At 38.6% G+C, this 16,057-nt stretch overlaps 1 protein-coding gene across 1 annotated transcript in view; it reads left to right on the top strand.

Annotated features, from left to right (window-relative positions):
- Positions 1 to 16,057, top strand: part of ryr3 (ryanodine receptor 3) — a 107,840-nt gene that overhangs the window by 56,387 nt on the left and 35,396 nt on the right. Inside the window, exons 42-49 of the mRNA XM_062436959.1 lie at positions 6,628 to 6,901; positions 7,080 to 7,194; positions 9,120 to 9,252; positions 12,498 to 12,601; positions 13,017 to 13,152; positions 13,768 to 13,951; positions 15,107 to 15,209; positions 15,598 to 15,718. Of these exons, the coding sequence (XP_062292943.1) occupies positions 6,628 to 6,901; positions 7,080 to 7,194; positions 9,120 to 9,252; positions 12,498 to 12,601; positions 13,017 to 13,152; positions 13,768 to 13,951; positions 15,107 to 15,209; positions 15,598 to 15,718 (1,170 nt within the window). The remainder of the gene's footprint in view (positions 1 to 6,627; positions 6,902 to 7,079; positions 7,195 to 9,119; positions 9,253 to 12,497; positions 12,602 to 13,016; positions 13,153 to 13,767; positions 13,952 to 15,106; positions 15,210 to 15,597; positions 15,719 to 16,057) is intronic.

The raw sequence follows: 16,057 nt of genomic DNA, 5'->3' as shown, positions 1-16,057 counted from the left end.
TTTGTGACTTTTAAACTGACGTGTGAGGATCCTGATTTCATACAGTGATGCAGGTTGCTGTAGCAGTGAAGTCAGACTAACTTTCATCTTGGTGCTGTGTAACAGTTACACAGGATTTCAGCGTTGTTGCACACCATCTTTATCAGCATCTATTTAATATCAAAAGGTTTGCAGGAAAAGCCATAAGCCATCTGAAAACCTTTTTAATTCAACTCCCTGTACTGTATATCTTACATTACCTTTGATGTTCCACATCTGTCATATGGATTTAATCACTATAAATACTACACAGCATAAGACACTGCCATGGGACTAGTTTGACATGGTCTTTGCTTCAGCCTTGGGTCAGTGGTTTTAATATTCTTTTCTAATGCTTTTGGCTGAAAGCACGGTGTACGTTCTGTTTCAAATAATGAAAGGCTAATGGACAGCCTTTGCAAGACTCTCTGCTATAAATGTTAATGCCCTACTCCAGCCTCCCACACCTAGCCTGCATTATTGAAAGGCTTTATAAGTGGACAGATGATGTGATTCAATATGATTCTGAGAGACCTGCGTTACATTGTCTCCATCGTATTAAGATCATATTGAAACAGGCAAAATAAATGACGTGGAGGAAATAAGCTGTGCTTACAGTCTATTACACTGTCATCTATGGATGAATGTTATCTGAATGTCTGATCTGTATATTTAAGATAATGCAACCTAATGTATAATCAGAATAACACTAAATCAATCTAAACACTTTATTAGTTACAGTAAATTCATCGTTCACTGTGACAAAAATATACACATTGCTGCAATGATAAGTTGATTGGACAGTGATCTGACACAATTTAGATTTATGATTATTGAGTTATATGATTTTTAAAGAAAAATACCAAATATAGAATTGTTTCAGCTTTTTAAATGTGAGGATTTGCCACTTAGGTTTGTCTTCTGTGATAGTGATCTGAATATTTTTGTAATTTTAGCTGATAAAAGAAATGACTTGATGACATCACCTTGAGCTTTACTGGAATGTCATTTTTCACACAGATCAAATGATGAATGGAGAAAATAATTTCAGATGAATCAGTAATAAAAAGTATTTGTCGCATCCCTAGTTATCACTAATTCCTATAACAAAGAAAATGGTTCTTATGAATACGGTTTGTTCCTTAAATCTAAATCTACTAGAATAAGAATGATCACATTCCCAATACAGCTGCCAGCATAGAGCTTTTTGGGCTGTGGAGGAGCACTGTGGCAGGGTGATTTTATAAAGAATAATGTCTTACAGTGTCAGAGCTATTAGCACTAACACAGAAAAGCTAACAGAATCAGTGCACTATTCATTTTCAGTGGAGCAGCTCCATGTTTTGTCTGCTGGTGACAGCTGCGTCTGAGTCTTAGTCTTAAACTCTTTCAAGGAGCATGTGGATTATGTGGATTATGAGTGGATTATACCAGATGTTGCAACAATTTAAATTGGTTTTAGAACACCTGAAAACATTTTGTGTGTAATGGAGGTAGATTGCCTTATGGTGATTACCATGTAGCGCTTGTAAATTATAATTCATTTTATGTACCCATAAACCAGCGTGCAGTACCTGCTTCATATACACCATCTGCATTTTGAGCTTTGCAGCTTTTGCTGTGGTGCCACAAATACCACAAAAAAGGAAACGAAGCAAAAAAAAGTTACAATTTTCAACATGGCCAACTCAGTGTTCCTGTCTCTGCAGTAAAAATTGATTCAGCACTCCATCATTCATTTCAGTCCTGGTTGATATGGTAACACCTGTTGTTGCACTGGTTACCAATCTGTGTACCTTTGTCTTGATCGATTTCCTACTGTGAAACAAAGATTGGAAAATGAAAAATGGTTTTGTCACTCAATCTGAAAGAAATGGATATCAAAGCATTTTCTGACACAAAATAGAATTTATAAAAAGGCTTGAGCTTCTGTTTTTTCAGTCACCTTTAAAATATTTTTTTGAAAAGTGTTCCCCCTAACTAAGGCTGATATTAACACTAACCCTTCAGCATTATTAACAACAGCTACTACATCAACAGTTCAGTTCAAATCAGAGAGCGTTCTTCCACTGTTACAGTAATAGAAGTATGGATTGATTATTTGGTTGAAAATATGTCTGCTAACAATAATTATCCTGTCAGGTGGAAAAAGAATAAAACCCCTGTAAACTAACCTGCATATTAACAGAACATGTAGCTGTTGACACACGTGGTGTTGATCTGTCTGGTTCGTGGAGCCATGCATTGTCTGCTAAAAGACCTACAAGGATGACTAAGTCAAGTGATGTAATTACTGTCCACCAAATACATTGATGTGGTGATCTATGCAGAAAACTTGCAGACACATGAGGTGGTAAACAGTTCAAATGCAATTAGAGGCATTAGAGGCCCTACGTTCCCCCATGACGTCACTTGGAGTATGGGATTTCTTTCTTTTTTCAGTCCCTCGAATTGATTGAAATGAAGGTGCATGGATTCTTCCAGTTCACCTTTTGATAACAAAGATAATTTAAAATCGCCCCAAATGCTGCATTTTGTCGTAATGGAAACCAGATTTTTCGTATTTCACTCGCTATATGAAGGATAAAGATTTTACTGATTTTGTTTCAGAATAGGAAATCAATTGAGACAAAGGCACACAAACTATAATCACAAGTACAGTTCAGTACTACAGCAAACTTAGAACAGCTGCTTTGTCAGAACCACAACAGAGGAGCAACTGATGTGTCTGTTTACAGCCCACCAAATAAACTCAATTTCTTTTCATAGTGAGTCAATAACTATGATCTGATTTCATGCTGCACACAGTGAGAGTACTGAGCTCTGCTGTAAGAGGAAAACTACTAACAGGAGTTTGTTTACCTTGTTGAGGAGCTGTAGGTGTACAGCCTTTCGTCTGCAGCTCTTTACAAGACAGCTCACTCTGGAAGCTCACAGTTAACCTGCGAGGCTGATATAAAATTAAAAACAGTAACACTGGATTACATGCATGCGTTGTTTTCTGTGAATCCCTAGTGTGTGGGCTGGCAATTTTAATCCAGTACAGGATTGGCAGACTGCATCACTAACAATGAAAAATCATTTATAAAGGGATGATTACACAATATAACAGCTAATGCTGAAGAAATGTATTTTAACTGTAAAAGTGTTTATTAATAACACAAGCCTGTGTGTGTGGTCATTTTCACATTAGCTTGCAGACAGAATAGGTTGCGTGTTTGTGATGACTTCCATGTGAGCTACTGTTAGAAACGTTGCAGAGCAGATGTGAAGCTGCGGGACATTCATCTTCAGGGCATCTGGCTCCCTGTGTTTGAATCTGTTCCGTCTCTCATTAGGAGTCTGCTCGAATCCGACCTTTTGTTTGCTACAGATGTTGGACTGTTTGACTTAAACACTCAGAGTGCAGCGATAGCTTTGGAATAACAATGTTATCATTTTGAAGTGGTGGTGCAGCATTTAGCTGAAGCCTCTGCATTTATCACTCAAAGTCACTGAGTTCATCTGCAACTGTGGCTTGTGTTAATGTTGCTTGTCATCGCCAAGATTAAAGTTTGATGAAACCTTAAGGCGCAGGACAAAGCCTCATCCAAACTTCACACAGTGTGGGTTACATTTTATTTCTCATCTGATGTCAATTTGTTGAGTTTGAGCAATTTCACTGCTTTAAATGTGAATGAAATATATGAGGGAGGCAGAGTATGAACATTAAAGTGTCAGGGGAACTTACCCCATAGCTGTGTCTTAATAGACTTTCAATTGCAAGGTTCTCCCTCTGGAGTCTTAATGTTTTGAAGGACAGACAAAAGTTAATTATAGTCATAGTCAAGTTGTTGCAGGATGGAAACTTTTTTGTTAAAGTATTGGTAGCTGCATTTTGCTTAAAAAATAAATCATTGTCTTCTAACCCTGATGGAATTGGGGAAGGAGAGCAGTGATCCAGGACTGTTTTACAGCCTCATATTATCACATAAATTCCAGTTTGATAAGTGGATACTGTTTAAAAGCCCCTTTTATTATAATGCTAATTTGTTTATTTGTTTTTATATAGCGACTGATCAAACTACATTTCCAGACTCAAGGTATCAAACTTGTCAGATACATTTGTACTTCAATGTACACTTTTAATGAATCTGCAACTGCATTGAAGCATTATTTCCTGACATATAAATCACAGTGTCGTCGGTGTACATGATGACCAGCACACAATTATGGTTGAGTCATCAAGTCAAATTACAAAAGCAGCAGAATAAGCATAACTATAACTATAACTCACAGGATCTTTCCCTTCTCCTGGCATGAATAAAGATACTTACAGTATAGTGTACTTATACTGTACTTGGCTTTATGTCTGATCCAAGCTCTTTTTCTTTTTGCTTAGTTATGCATTTACTTTGCTGATAATACAACATTTTCCTGGATATAGCTCAAAAAGTTGAACTTATTCTTCTGCTTTGGCACTGTTGTGGTACCTCTTGAGCTCCTGCTTGGATTATTGTCACGTAGGTGATATATTAATGTAAGTGTCTCTACCTTTTTCAGATTTTATGAGTTATTTCTAACCGTGTGGTCTGATTAAATGGCTGAAATGGATAACTGTAAATGTAATGACCACAGATCTGCAGGCAGCCATGGAGCTGATCCAAGGCTTCTGATAACGTTTAAAAAAATGAGGTGTTAGCCAAAGATGGTAAAGGCTCAGAGTACTTAAAGCATTATTACTTGACTTTGTCCTGAAATGTAAACAGCTGTTATTGTAAGTGGCCCATGAATTATTCGTGTTTAAAGCTGGAATGAATAATCAATTAGTCTATCAACAGGAAAGTATTGACCAACTGCTTTTGTTAGTTTCAGCTTCTTTAATCATGGGCATTTGGTGTTTTCTTTCTGTTTACTATGTGATAGTGAACCGCATATCTCTGTATTTTGAACCAGTGATTGAAGACGTCATCTTGGGCTTCAAGAAATAGCGATGACATCTTCTGGACCTAACAGTTAATTGACTAATTGTGTTGATTCTTTAAAATTAGAGACTACCATTGAAATATCCTTTGAACCCAGCTGCTTCAGAAAGAATACTGAAGTTGTACCTCATGGCTGTAAAATAATACTATAATACTGAGAGAATACTTAACCAGGCTTCCCCTTGTGCAAATACAGCAGGGCAAAAAGACACTGTAATTGTCAAGGCTTGTGCTGGCATCATCACTTCACTGTGGTGTATGTACATCTTCTCCCTGCTTAGTCTGCCTAGAGTTAATAGACTGTGAGACACTGTTTGAAGATGTAAACTGGCACATTCCTGGACTTGGAGGAGACCTTATTGTATGAGCTAGTCTCAGCACTTTGTTCTTATACACAGAAAATTATGTTTAGTTTTGCATTCTAATGAGCCTTGACAGGCTAGTCGGGTGTTGATTCTGTTGTTTTCACACAGAGATTTCACATTTTGTTACCACGGATTTGAGCCTTTTCTAACATTCTTGTATGGTGCTTTCTTCTAATGTGTGTTTGTGTTGCCTTGATTCATACATAGGATAAAATAGAGCTCAGCTACAGAGGTCTGACTTTTCTACAGTAAAAATAAACACAATAGGACTGCAGCCTCAGAAGCATTATTTATGCTGGTTTCACTGTTGGACACCTGTTGTAAATCTGTGATATTTTTGCACAGCACAATATTATAAGGTAGGTTTTTAGTGCAGAAGAACAGTCGACTAGAAATGCAGTCTGGTGCCTGCTCTTCCCTACAGAGCTTCAGTGAGTTCCTGTTTGGTAGAAATGGCCGAATGATGCTGTTTGATGCTGCTTAATCATGATTGATTTTTTAATTTAAATATTTCTAAATAGCATTACTGGAAGACAGAAAGATTTCATTTCAAATGCACAGATGAAGAAATGGTGTAATATGATTTATTTGTCTTTTTTATTTTGAAAAGATGGTGTTCAATTTTCTTGTTTTGTCCAAGCAACAGTCCAAAGACCTTTATCCTATAACCTATACTGTATACCTAAAATGTAACAAAAAAAGCAGCACATCTTCTCATCTGAGCAGCTGAAGCCAGACAATATTCAGCCTTCTTGCTTTAAAAATAGTTGCCAATTAATTTAATCAACTAATATATCAACTAATCGTCACAGCTTTACATTTTATATCAAAGCATACCAAAAGGAATCAGAACATTTAAAGGAATATAACATATCTAATTGGGGAGTCCTGTTTGATCCATACAGAGCACCAGATGCAGTTTAAGAGACAGTTTCTATTTCAATCTTATGTTTTATTTTGTGTCTTCACCAAGATAAGGATATTTTTCTTCAAGTTATTATCAGATGAGAGGATTTTCCTTCCAGTTTGTTGAAGATTAAGTGACTATCTCTGTCAGATCTATTCTGATAAATACATCTGTGTTATCATCAGTTGAATAAAATCCATCAGCAACACTACTTTTGCTGCCTGTGCGGCTGCGCTCTTTATATCCAAATGGTACTGAAACATTTCAAGACAGAAAGGAACACACTTTTTTATTCAGTGATGGTCATCATTATCTTAATGACCCTTTGTATACCATTATTCATTGTGTGGGTGTTGAATTTTCACTTCTCCAGCTAACCTGAAGGAGCTGATCTCTCAGACTATAACCACCTGGGCCCAGGAGTCTCACATCCAGGACCCAGAGCTGGTCAGAGTGATGTTCAGCCTGTTGAGGAGGCAGTACGACGGCATAGGGGAGCTGCTTCGGGCTATGAAAAAGTCCTACACCATCAGTGCCGCATCCTCGATGGATGCTATTAACCTGCTGGCGTCTCTGGGTCAGATCAGGTCTCTGCTGTCAGTGCGTATGGGCAATGAGGAGGAGAAACTCATGATTGATGGACTTGGGTAAGAAAATATAATCCAAGAAGTACTGTAACCTCTCTTTTCTTTTAAGGCAATGTAAATGGCAAGGTGAAATTATTATGGTTTATTGCATATTAGTTCCTCATAGGTATTACACTATATTGTCTCAAGATGTTGGGATGTACTGTGAGCTTCACAAATCACTTTCTTGTGTTTCCAGTGACATCATGAACAACAAGGTTTTCTACCAGCATCCCAACCTGATGAGAGTGCTGGGCATGCACGAGACTGTAATGGAGGTCATGGTCAACGTGCTGGGAGGAGACAAATCACAGGTGGGTGTAGTTTAAACTCAATTTAACCCTTGTACATGGAAGCTCTTTAACCCAGCAAAATATACTTTCTAGTGTTGATATATGCTCATATGATCCTTTTTGGCCACAGGAACTTACACGAAAACAAGGGAACCTTTGGTAAAAAGTTGGAAACTTGACCTGCATTTTAACTGAACGAATTTAGCTCCAATTTATGTTCCTAAACTACAATTCCTGCCACCTCAAAACATTCTTAATCCCAAAGTAGTCAAATCTGATGATCTTGAAATATGTGCAGTACTAAATGTCACTGATTATGAGACATTTTCTGTTTGAAACACAGCGGTCACTGGTGTTATTTGCCAAATCTTAAACATTCTTTCAATGTGGAGGTAAATGTAAACACAAAAATATCAAATGAACTCTTTTGTTCCTGAATTTGATCCGAGTTTTGAAAAAGAAACAATGGAAAACTTAATTGTCTAACTCTAATTAAGACTTAGTATCTTTTAATTACAAGAAAAGATCTCATAATTACAAGATCCACTGTGTTCTGTGGCCTGATTAGAAATCAGCTACAATGTCACAGCAAATGTTTATCATATACTTTATTGATTTAGTAGTACACTGATCTTAGGGTCTTATCTTAAGACAGTGATATAAACCAAGAACAACAATCTAATACCCAGAAAAACCACAAGGGTAATGAAGAGGGCAGAGGAGTAAACAAGGTAAAGGAGTAGGCATTAGAGGGGTGAGAGGGAGGCCTCTCAAGTGTGTCCTTTTTGGGCAGTGCTGACAGAAGCTGGAAGAGATGGTTGTGATTTAAAGCTAGGGCCAGTGCCAAGCATGAAGTGAACCACAGACAGACAGACTGACCTCAGGGAGACATTCAGGCCGTCACATCTGACTCTGGCCGTCTGATCACACAGTCTCAGACATAAATTCCAGACCAGTTTACTGCCACTTGATATGTGTACTTCATTTACAGTGGCCATATAAAGTGGCAGGAAGCATAGCTTGTAAGTTTATATCAGGTTTACGTTATTTACTCTTTTACCAGCTCTAATGTTGTTTTAGTAGTGGCATGGTACAGAATAATATCCAAATCATGATTTAGTTGGGTAAGAACATTTGTAATCATGGTTTTGTTTACGGAATCATCTAGAAATATAATAAGGCATACAATAAACATACAATAAAATTCTTAAAATATAGTAAACCTGCTATTTTTCAACCCAGACTTTAATAAAAATATTGATTCCCAGTCATGTACATGATTACTTCAGAGGTAGCATTAGTGAGAAACTATCCACTGGGATTAAACTAAGTCTAAAGGTGAAATTGCTTTGGCTTTCAAAAACCATGATAAATCTGATTATAGGAGTTGAAGCGTTTGGTGTGATTGAAAGTTGAGAAGTTAGGGCAACTCGTTCTGTGTATATTTGCAGAGTGTAATTTGCCGGAGGTAAGAAGAGCGGTGTCTATCCATTCCTACCGCAATTTACTTTCATCTCCAGTGTGGACAAAATTACACCACTCCTCAGATTTATGCTGTGACTGAACCTTGGACTGAACCCATACTAGAACTTAGAAAAATGAGGGTGACACAGAGATAAGAGCATCAAAATGCAAAAAGGCTTGAAGGTGAAATGATTTTCCAGTTGATGTGTTGTGACCAGAAACAACATTTTACAGATTGACTGCACCATAAGCACATTGATAGTCGCAGAGTGTTATCAGAGCCGAACATATAAGACTCAGCAGCCTTTAGACATATCAAAATGGATCACAATCTGCCTGAGCTCCTGCAATCACTTCTTTGGAGAAACTCTAGATTTCACTAAAAATACACACACTCTCTCTCTAACAGAATATAAAAACTAATAGCTGCTCTGACTCCACAACACATCTTTATAAATCTGTTTTCATTTCTTCACCCACAGGAGATCGCCTTCCCCAAAATGGTGGCGAGCTGCTGTCGTTTCTTGTGCTACTTCTGTCGTATTAGCCGCCAGAACCAGAAGGCCATGTTTGACCACCTGAGCTACTTGCTGGAAAACAGCAGCGTCGGGCTTGGTAAGCAGTGATGAATTTGCTTCTTTTCTTGCTGTTGTTAATCTGAGAGAGGATGTCAAAGATGTAATAAAGTGTGGAAGAATGTTCATTTTAAGGATAAGCAATATAAAAGGGACTGGGCTTTTTGAAACTAAAAGATGACTAGTAAAAGTTGGGAGAAGGATGTAGTGGAAGATAATGGGACTCCTTTCAATTTCTTCAACACCATTTGCCACAGAAGGAACTGAAAGATTGTTATTTTCCTGTTCCCAAAATAATGACAGATATTCACCGGAGCCAATAGGTGCTACCTGCTGGAAGAGTTTCTCACTTAATTGACGTGATGGAACAAACCTATCACCCATACTATGACAAGCTGTGAGGAAGAAAAATAACAGCTTCCGATTCCAAATACCGGGGCAACGGTGTGAGAGTTAAAGGGGCCACTGACAGAGAGGGAAGAATGGCAGAGAGACGGGGAGGGAGGAAAATGAGGGACGGTGGTTATTTAGGCATGCAGGGCAGAACTGATGAGTCACTGGGCTCCGGCTGCTGCTGCTGCTGTAAACTAAAGCACCTGCCTGGGAAAGAGAGGAGGGTCACATGGTCTGGAGAAGATAGAGAAATGCAAAAAAAACACCAGTTTGTGATGCCTCATTGTGAAACATTAGTTGAGTGCTCATGTTGTGGAAATGTGTAATGATGAATGCACAAAAAGCAAATTGTCTTTCAGAGTTCTATTTCAATAACAAATTCACTTTTGCAAATGTGGATCACCTTGTTTGCTGGACTGAAGAGAACACTGTATGAAGTTTGTACATACAGCCAAATGCGTCACAATCATCCCTATATTCTTAACCCTAATAGGTTTCTTCTTTTAATTAATTTACCATCTCTCTGGAGAGTTTCTCTTGGTCCTCTGAGAATTAATAGTTGAAAGCAGAGTCTGTATCTGCCTTTCCTCCCTAAGAACTTTCCCTCTCTGCCTGTCTAATGAGCAGTAAAGTTACAGCTCATATTTGATGGTACCTGTTGAGAACATTTTCACACAGGAAGCAGAGAGCACAAAGTCTTAAATTGTGCATTTGGCTATAAAGGCAGTATAACATGATCTTAAGAAAACTACTATAAAAAATAAGTTCCCATTTCAGCTCACTTCTGTAAACCACAGTGTGAATGGGACATGGGCTTTGTGTTTTCTTTGAACAAATGATTATCTCAAAACTAATTGTCCCAAATGATAAGTTTGGACATAGTTAGATGTGCTGGCACTGATGATGCGAAGCACAGCTGTTGTTATTCTGCATACTTATCATTCCCTTTCATTTTATTCTTATTCATCTCCCAAAAGTTTGGCACTGTACTGCTCCAGCAATTTTGCAGCGATGGCATGCCAGGCCAACAAGTGCTCTATGAATTTTGATAGCAGTTTGTTCGGTTTTCACATCATTATTTGTTAATCAGCCATTTTTGATTGCACCAATACAGTATGCGGACGCAGTTGGCCTCTGACATTTTCTCTAAAGCTGTATCACTCACAGTCATCAAACTTGATGCCATTTTTTATAGGCTGAGGGCATCTATAAAGGGACCAGTTGCACCACCAGCACCATCACGTGGTCAGACAGTTATGTTTCATGTTTTGTTTTTGACACCTTTTTTTCATTGGATTCCTTGGATCATATGAAACTTTTTGCAATGGGACCGCCCATTTGTGCCTAACAAGATTTTCCGCCATTTTTAAGTTTTCTAGAAACATTTCATCTAAACTTTACCAAACTTGATGTGTACTCTGTTAAGAGCACGCCAGATTCAACTTTGCTACCAAAGTGGAGTGGGCAGGGTTTTCCTGAATAGAATGCTCTAACTCTTCAATGCAAAGACCCATCTCAACTAAAATTGGGTCCCAAGTGCTCAGAGAGACATTGATAGAGCCTGTAAAATTTCACACAATATCACTACTGGGTGGCACTACCAGCAACCCCGAGCCCCGAGTGAGCCCAAAAAGTCTGATGCAGTTTTGCCAGTGGGTGGCACTAGACTTAACGTAATATTCTCAATAAATCCTTTCCTATTTAACATTACAGGGCTGATACTTTGTACACAGGCGCCCCTCGTTCATCCACTCTAAATATTAACACAAGAGGCTTTAACTCTTCAATGCAGTTTCAACCACATTTGGGTCACATGTGAGCAGAGGGCTGTTGAGCGAGTCTGTTGTTGTTCAGCAGCGCAACACCTAACATACTTTTTTAAATAACTGCTTTTCTATTACAATCCCAGGGCTGGTACTTGGTACACATGTGCCCCCCTTCCATCAGCTCCACAACATGAGAGTCAATTGCACTACCTTGTGGCCATTTATGGCACTCTTTGACTTCACTTTGCCTTTCAGCCTGAGATTTGCCTGTGGTGGCATGTGCTTTGGGGGCCAGTTGCACCAGGGGTCCTGCATACTTTAGCATTTTCTAGTTCTAACTATAAGCCAAATAGTGTATTTTTTTAAATTAATCTTTTAACTAATAATTGCCTTGCAACTGTGCACAGTTATTTTGAGGCCATTGACATAGTCCTGGAGTATTTGTGCACATAGAAACAAAAAGGATTCATTACTTAAATTTAAGAAACCTTCTGTCTGTGGTGCTCAAAATGTTTAATAAGTAGCCTGTTAAAAAGTGCATAGACCATTATGTTAATGCTAATGTTTGTAGGTACTGTAGGAGTCATCAGGATGTCTAGTAAAATTGATGTAGTTCATCTCACATTCAACGCAACAAATGTATTAACATATAATTATATTTTTATAATGCTTTCTCAAAGGTTTCACTTTGTTTGGAATTCAAATTGAGAGAAACCTTAATCACTGCATTGCTACATCACATCAATAATATTTAATATTTTGACACTCAAAGTTCAGACTTGAAGTGATTTCATTAAATGTGTGAGAATCTGTTAGATTATATTTTGTCCTCCTTTAATATTAAATATGTAAAATGTTTGAATAATATTCCAAAAACATTTTTCATCAGTATGTCATTTGTAATTTGCCTTAGTCTAAAGGTCAACTGCAAACCTGAACTGATCTCATCGCTACTTGAACACTACCTGCTATTCTGGCTCAAAGAGAGAGATAGATAATAATAAGACAACAAAAGTAGACAGACTGCCCCCTGTTGTTTAGTATGGAACAAATACAAAGTGACTTTTGGCTTTGCTGGTGACACTAACCTGTGTGTGTTTGTGTATTTGTGTGTTTGTGTGTTTAGCCTCTGAAGCCATGCGAGGCTCCACTCCCCTGGATGTCGCTGCATCTTCAGTGATGGATAACAACGGCCTGGCCCTGGCCCTGGAGGAGCCTGATCTGGAGAAGGTTTGTTGCTTCAGCACTACAATCTAAAGCTCAGGCCGGTATTCAATGCATGCTCGACTGCAACTAAAGGACTGAGGCTGTGTGAGAATCAAACGTAATAGAATTTGTTACATTTTTACCACAATTGATCCTGAAACCACTATTAAAAATGTAGCCACCCAGCAAAATTGCTTCAGTGATTTCAGTATTTTTATCATATTAGAATGAAGAATGGAAACAGTCTGAAGTGCAAAATGATTAGCAGATTCGTATCTATTATTAACTTCTTTTAAAAATGTTCATTTCACAGACATCATCCCAGTGAAAAATGAAGTATGACTTCGTGGCAGTTTAGTAAATTGACTTTCAAGTCGTAGTGACAAAAAGACAGCATGTGCCAGGAGTGAAACATAATTGTGTGTGTGTGTGTGTGTAGGTGGTGACATACCTGGCAGGCTGTGGTCTTCAGAGTTGTGCCATGCTGGTTGCCAAGGGTTACCCAGACCTGGGCTGGAACCCCATTGAGGGAGAGCGTTATCTGTCCTTCTTGAGGTTCGCTGTCTTCTGCAACGGTATGTTCATTTCCATACTGAGCACAACAAGAAAATACTGTTAATGTAGAGTCTTAAAGAGTTTTTTGTCTGCCAGTGGTGCTGTAGAGCAGGGGCAACTTTAGCCAATGGTCCTATTTGAATGAATAAGGGGGTGTTACAGGAAGTTTTATCAGAAATAATTTCAGCTTCATTAAATCCAGCATGAAGAGACAAATATGGCTAAGAGGATAGATTATCTGTATGAATTTGTCTTTATCAGTGCTGTATAGATGTGGGTTTTATGTTTTTGTGACAGTAATAAGTAGAGACATGAAAGACAGGCAGACATCACAGAGTCACCTTCCCTTAATCATCCCTTACCCTCTATAACCACAACTACGTAACCATAGTGACCTTGTACAAGACATTTAACCAACAACTGTGCTGCTGCTCAGTTGCCATGACTGGGAAACCTGAGTGGAGTGTTAATGAGCTTTCCCTGGATAAAAAATGAAATAGTCCTTGAGCAGAGCACTTCCAGGATTTCTACTCTTCTGCTGACTTTGACCTTTCATTTTGGGGATTATTCAAATCATCACCTAATGCATGACAAAGTTTTCTTTCTCCACTGGCCTTGCTGTGTTGGAATATCAGGTGAGAGCGTGGAGGAAAATGCTAACGTGGTGGTGAAGCTGCTGATTAGGCGTCCAGAGTGTTTTGGCCCCGCCCTGAGGGGAGAGGGAGGCCAGGGTCTCCTGGCTGGCATGAAGGGGGCCATCAAGATCTCTGAGGATCCAGCTCTGGACCTGCCCAAACCCTCTGCTGTTGTCAATTCTGGGTAGGAACCCACACCAGTTTCTCTTACAAAACTTTCTCTTCTTGTGAAGGAGGAATATCCTCTTAATAAGCATTTGAATCATCATGACACAGTAAAAATCCATTCAGTGGATCGAAAGCAATCAGTAGTGATTAAGTTTCACATTATCTGTGTCTTTGTGGGGGGTTTCAGTTTGTTGCTGAGTGCTGCATTATCTTAAGTTATTACACACTTTAATTGTGCCATATCAGTAGGAATTTGATGTATTATTTAGTCGCATTACTGGGAAGATATAGAAGTTTACTTCTTTGTGGAAGCCTGCACAAAGGAAAGAAAATGAGGTTATTGCTCTGTTCTGAATATGAAGGTTTTCATCTGATTTGAAATAATTTAAAAAGCTCCTGCCAAAATAGGAAAGTCCTTAGAGAGGAAATTATTTATTTTATGTAACCGCCGTACAACATGCCTTTTTATTAAACCAGGTCAGGTTCCCCCTCCAGACAAGTTTTAAAACACATGCTGTAGAGATGCCGAGTGTTGACGAATAATTTATCTGACATAGTTTTGACAAAAAAACATTCTCACTCCTGGAAAAATACAGAATTTATGAATATGCAAATGTGTTTCCTCTCACAGCTTTAATTGTTGGATGCAAGAAGAGGAAGTAGAAAAAGAAGAAGCAGAGTCTTAAGTAACTGAATCAGAGACATTTTAGTACACAGGTTAAACATAAAGAATATTATGCAGATATACTAGAGGTTAGAGCCTCAAGTTAAAAGAACGCAGCGTTGACATTGATCAAATTTTGGGGCTAGTTTGTCAAAAGTGTCGGTGCCTGCAAGCTCACATTAGTATGCAAGGCTCGTAATACACTGGATGCATTTTAATGGGTAAAGTTATTATTGCCTGAGGTGAGGAGGGGAATTGGGGAGCGGGTCAAAATCAATATGTATAACATAGTGGCCTGTAAGGAGATCATGTATAATGCAAAAACATTGGTATAAATGTTCATAAAATTGCTCCCTCTGCTCCTGCTCCTCCTTTTCTTCTCAAACTACCTCGTATAACATATAAGTTTATGGCTCCTGAGTCTCAGACTATCATGAAGGCTTGTGATATTCAAGAAGGACATTGTCTTGAATGACAGAGTTGTGTTTGTGTGTCTATATGTTTCAGGTCCAGTGAGGAGGAGGGAGAAGTAATGCACATGGGCAATGCCATCATGTCCTTCTATTCAGCCCTTATTGATCTGCTGGGACGCTGTGCTCCTGAGATGCATGTGAGGCTTTCGTCAGCATCCTGCTTTTGTAAAAAAAAAAAAAAAGGAGTAGAATTTGGAACATCATACGTCTGGTTCCTCCCAGAGTGTTAGGAAGATGCTCCTTTTGTTTTGATGAAGGATGAGGAAAAGGATTCACAGCATAAAAACACAGAATAAACCAATTTTTTACATTTCAATTTCACCTACAATACTGCACCTTGTATTAGATGTAAATTCGGTAATATATCCTCCTACACATTCATCATATTTCTCCGCTACAGGCCTTTTCATCATGCACAGACTCACTTGCTATCCAAAACCCATTATAAACAGCTGTGTTGCTGCAATAACCTGAATTAAATAGTGAGGTTTCCACTGACTGTGTCTCTGTTTGTGTCTCTTAAAGCTTATCAATGCAGGTAAAGGCGAGGCGCTGCGTATCCGAGCCATCCTGCGCTCTCTGGTTCCCACTAAAGACCTGGTTGGCATCATCAGCATCCCCCTCAAAATGCCTGTGGTTAATAAAGGTATGGTGGTCTTGGTGGCAGTTGTTTATGTTAGATGAGATGATGGTTTGGCAGCAACAGAAAAAACAGAAAGAAACAAGCAAATCCAAATTGAAAGTTTTCGAATGGTGGAAAGATGTAACCGCAGCCAAAAAGCAGACAGAAAGTCTATTTGAGACAGAAAAGTGGCCTTTGGACTGGATTAAAGGCTGAAGCTGTACTGCATACACAAACACATAACTACAATGTATCAGAATGCTGCCTGCTGAACTAAAATGCCACTTTAATTTATTCCCCACACATTAATATACCCTGTATGTAAGTGCTGCTGCCAGGTTAAGGCAGCTAAATTATTTCATA

This window comes from Scomber scombrus, chromosome 17 (genome assembly GCF_963691925.1).
Source record: "Scomber scombrus chromosome 17, fScoSco1.1, whole genome shotgun sequence".
In the NCBI taxonomy this organism is placed as follows: Eukaryota; Metazoa; Chordata; class Actinopteri; order Scombriformes; family Scombridae; genus Scomber; species Scomber scombrus.
The sequence above is the reverse complement of the archived record's forward strand: the minus strand, read 5'-3'. Positions and strand labels throughout refer to the sequence as shown.